This window comes from Anoplophora glabripennis, unplaced genomic scaffold, assembly GCF_000390285.2.
Source record: "Anoplophora glabripennis isolate ALB-LARVAE unplaced genomic scaffold, Agla_2.0 scaffold906, whole genome shotgun sequence".
NCBI classification, from domain to species: Eukaryota; Metazoa; Arthropoda; class Insecta; order Coleoptera; family Cerambycidae; genus Anoplophora; species Anoplophora glabripennis.
Window position 1 is genome coordinate 7,486 of NW_019417166.1, and position 4,968 is coordinate 12,453.

The window sequence follows — 4,968 nt, forward strand, 5'->3', positions numbered from 1 at the left end:
GACCGGGCGCTAATAATGCGGTATTGACTACTTAATAGTTCATGTTTTTTCTGTAATACATGTTTCACAAAAGTAGGCTTTATATACATCGTTGAATTTAGAATAGAATTCTGCACAATAATAAATAAATAAAAAAATATATTGCCATTTGAAAAAAAAAGTTGACTATCGCTTTTCAAAATAATAATAATAATAAATCGCCCTATGCCGGAGTTATGGCTTGCGGCGTTTTTTAGGCTTAAAGCTTTTTAAGGCTAACTTTTTAAAGAAACGAAATTATACTAAGGTAACTTGATATAAATCAATTTATTTTCACCCAAAGTAAAACAACTAAAAAGAATGCACTATTTACATTTTGATACACTGACACTTGGGGTATGACAAAATAGGTAATATACAGAAAAAAATCAAAATTTATAATCAAGGATCTACGACATAGAAAAAATATGTTATTTTAGATAATTGTTTTGACAAACAATCAGTAATATTAAAAAATTATTTCAACTTTATTACTGTCTATAATTTCAATCCTTATGAAATGCATTTAAATAATAGTGATATTTCGATCAATAGTCGTGCCATAAATAATCTGATTTGACTACTTTTTTCTTCAATTATAGAACTAAAATAATGGGTTAATAAAAGAATGTTTTTTTGATTTACAATCTCAAAAAAATACTCATCTGGAAACATGACTAATTCAAATATTTGCTGCTTTGTTTCAGTTACAGTAATGCCAGTACCGCCTCAACCTGCGCCATCTTTTTGGAACCCACCTGCACCACAACCACAGTTTTTTCCACAATTTCTACCACAGCCTTTACCTCAGCAAGCTGGTAATGAAATGTTCATTGATATTATCTTCTTAGTAAAAAAAAGGTTTTATACAGAATATCCCTTAATTCTACGGACAAATTTCTATAAGGTATTTCTTGACCAAAATTAACACAAAATTTCTGTGATTCCTTAGAAGGAAACAGACAAAAACGAACAAATTTAAACTGTCTAAAATAATTAAAAACGTAAAATCATTATGATACATTTTCGAAACAAACAATGTTTTAAAATGTGCGATATATATTTTGTGTCAATAAATAAGAATTGTTTGTTATATAAATGTGGGGTCTTAGGACAGCCATTGTCTAGCTAGTGTCAAAAATTTTAAAGAAATCGGTTTTTAATATTTAATTTCTAAAGCGCTTGAGATAGTTTAACCAAAGGTGTGCACATTTAGTATGACAGTAGGTATGAAACAAAAAATTACCAGCTTTAGAAACTTACCAGTAGCAGAGGTGTAGTTATAATCGATCATTATTTGCCAAAAAAAAAATATCACCCTGTATAATATTACAAATAAAATAGATCATCATATGCGCCATTTACCCTACATTTATATAACGAAAAACCATTATTTTTGGCCACAGAATACGCCCCTGGATTTTTGACATCTACTTAAGAAACACTCTGTATAGTGATCGTTTTTTTGTATTTTGTATTTGTCTGTTTCTTCAGTGTGAGATTTTTAGTTAGGCAAAACTATTTTTACAAAAATAATCCTTGACATTTGATCCATTTGATAAATATTAAGTACTAGAACTATGCCACAAAAAAATAAATTAAAACACTAACCCAGAATTTTGTTATGAAAAAACATTAATTTAATTTGATAGGATTTTCAGGGAACTTTTTTGAATTCATTTGTATTAGATTAATACCTTAGACTAATACCTAAAATAAAATGTAAAGTGAAAAATTCCGTAGCAAATATATTTTTAGATGTCAATATCGAGCTCGACGAGATAAGAACACCATAAAAACTGTTGAAAAATTCAATTGTGACGCTGTAGCATGAAAGAGTGATGGTAATTGAAGAAATTATTGTTTTTGAAAATGTTTACTAAAGGCAGATACTTTTGGTAATACAAAAAAAAAAGTATAAAATAAATTATATTTTTGATAAAAATGCTATTTTTTAATTTTATTAGTCCAAAAGATAATATGACTAAAAATTGTACGAATATTTTTTTTCTGAAAATATAAACGGATATCTACTTCTACTTCAATTTTTTTCTAAATCTATTTTTTTAGCAAATTTGCCAATGTGGATACCATCTCAGCAATATATTACCCCTTATCAGTTTATTCCACAACAATCGAGTTGTCAGACAGGTGCTACATATCCATTTTCTCAATGTGGAAATCAACAATCTACAGGTAAGTTAATAAACCATCAAAATATCATAATTGCAACAGGAAAAAAAAAATAAAAACAAATATAGGTACTTAATTATTTAGGTACGACAGTATTCATAATCTAGCAAAGTTTCTTAGATATTAAACAATATGTTAAAATATGGAAACCGATTTAAATAAGTAGATATGTAAATTTTATTTAAATATATTTATCAAAGTTTACTTATAAAAGGTTAAACTTTTCTTTAAGTCTTTTAGTCTAATAAGCAGAGCTGTTACAATCGGTCCGCTAGCCCGCCGTCAGTCAGCTACGCGAGCTGCCTAGCTGCAATAAAAAATTGGGGTTTTCATTTGAAAAATCGAAGTTGACCCTCGTTTGACCTTGAAAATCGACTTCAAGGTCATTTTCAAGGTCACCTTCGTATGTCCCCCTTCAAACCCTATAACTTTTGTCTAAAACATTTTCCTCATTCTGCTCGGGTTTCGAGATATTTGGGGTGGGACATTAAAATGGGACACCCTGTATGAATAAAAATGTTTGAATTAAATATTAATAAACAAAAAGTAATAAGTATTAAACACACGTGCACAACACGTATAAAAACTAGCGAAAACCAGAAGACTCAATTTTGTTTGATTTAATCTTCATATAGATTGCATGTAACCTACCATTTGACATAGTAAATAATAAAACATTTCATTCCTCCTGGAATAAATACACCACCAGTGGAAATTACCATGTCGGACCAGCTTAGAAGTAGATTATTTAATTATGCAAATATCACTTCAGTAGATGTCGAAGGGTCATTCTCTTTAGAGTAAAATATTTTGTCACCGCCGCGAAGTTTATCTGAAGCAAGGGTAGAAACATACCGGGTGATGCGAACTATAACGGATCCTATCCAGAACCGATGGTGACGATGTGTAAAACAATTTACGTGTTTCACAATGATACAATGACATAAATTTTATAACCATATAACCACTTTATATGTTGATGATTCGCACGCTTTTGGTGAGCGGACCATTATGACAGTTCTACTAATAAGACACGAATTCAATAGAAAAGTTTATCCAGTCGGCAAAAAAACTATGAAAAAAAGAAAAATAAGACTTGTAGATAGTTATCAAATACTACGATTATTAGATACAAAGGATTAGTCGATATGGTGATATGTTTATTTATGATTATACATTGTCAATTACAAAATTCTATGTGAGTGGTAGTTGGTGATAACTGCATGATAAATTTGTTAATAAATTAAATATTATGTATGTCCCTAAAATGTACAATTTTAGAGAAAAATTAATTTCTACTTTCCATAGCAGTTCCGTCAATAGACTCTTTTAGTGTGACGTCACATATTTATACAGATTGAATCTGACCCTTGTTTACTATTTACGTAGATACTATAGAAATGAACAACTTCAAATTAACTTATTTTTATAAGGATTTAGAAGTATTTAAATACCTACAGCCAACATGTGTTTCGTAAAATGTGCTTAAAACCTGAAAATTTAACATTAGCCGTGCTATTTCTAATACGCATGCTCGGGAAGAATAGCCTCATCTTGTTGATTTGTCATCGCTGTCGTCATTAGTGTATTTTCTCTTCTTTTATTTTAACTTGGCATTTTCTAGTTCTACCATCTACCAAGTATTTTTATTGTTTTTCTTGGTGCTGTGCTGTGCCAGTCTGTTTATCGAGTGTTTTTTTCTTCAAGTGGTTTATTATAGACGCAACTCTTAACCAGAACCAAACTTTTCTTCAATGATATCCTGTTGCGAGGCTAGTTCGCTTACATGAAATTATCTTTAATGCGCATGCTCAGTAACAATATTGTTATATAAATTTAAAAATATAAATTTTATAATTCTTTTAGTTGGGGTCTGAAACTTCTTAAATATTTCTAATATTGCCAGATATTTAGAAGACATTTTTTTGACACTTCTGTCCAAAGTACATAAGGTCGAAAATCGATTTAGTAAAAATAGAGAGAAATTCTTCATGATAATGTGTACTATGAGGTTGCCTATTATTGGCTTATGTAGGTCACTAGTAAAAAGGTTTATTAACAAATCTTCAAAATCATATTCACTACGTTGCTGTTACATTCTATATTCTGTATACAGGGTATCCCGTTCATGTTGTGTGCAAGTTCCTAATGGAAAAATAATAGGGGTAGTTCATGTAAAGTTTTTTTCTTAGATGCCCTGTTTTCGAGATACAGTGTGTTAAAGTTGTTACTTTCCAAATGGTTTTCCTTAATTATCTTTAAATCGGCTAAAGATAAAAGTGTCAAAATTTGTACACGAGCAAACATCAACTGTGCGTTAAGAATAATGTGCAAACGGTTTCTTTTTGAAAAGCAGTGTCGCCGATACAGGTAACTGGAGGGGTACAATCTAAAAAAAATATGTTAAAAGTCAAAATTTATTACATTTCTAAAAAGTTCTGTAAACTCTAAAGCATACTACAAAAAAAGGTACACTTATTGAAATTCGGTAGCATGTACCATTTTCGAGAAAAATTAAATTGCATGGAAGGAAATGGGGGACAATTTCAGTATCCACTGTAGTATTTCGAGTTTGCATATTTATTTGCAGTCTCGGCTGACACTTCGCCCCCTTCCTCATATTTACTATTCTTTTTATATGTTGCTCAATTAATGTATTGACATATGAGGATTCAATAAAGGCAATTTGTTGATTATTATTATTATTATTATTATTATTATTATTATTATTATTATTATTATTATTATTATTATTAT

At 29.6% G+C, this 4,968-nt stretch overlaps 1 protein-coding gene across 1 annotated transcript in view; it reads left to right on the plus strand.

Annotated features, from left to right (window-relative positions):
• Positions 1-730: 730 nt before the first annotated feature.
• LOC108912675 overlaps positions 731-4,968 on the plus strand; it is a 9,114-nt gene continuing 4,876 nt past the window's right edge. The window contains exons 1-2 of the mRNA XM_018717988.1: positions 731-836; positions 2,089-2,214. Of these exons, the coding sequence (XP_018573504.1) occupies positions 734-836; positions 2,089-2,214 (229 nt within the window). The 5' untranslated portion in view covers positions 731-733. The remainder of the gene's footprint in view (positions 837-2,088; positions 2,215-4,968) is intronic.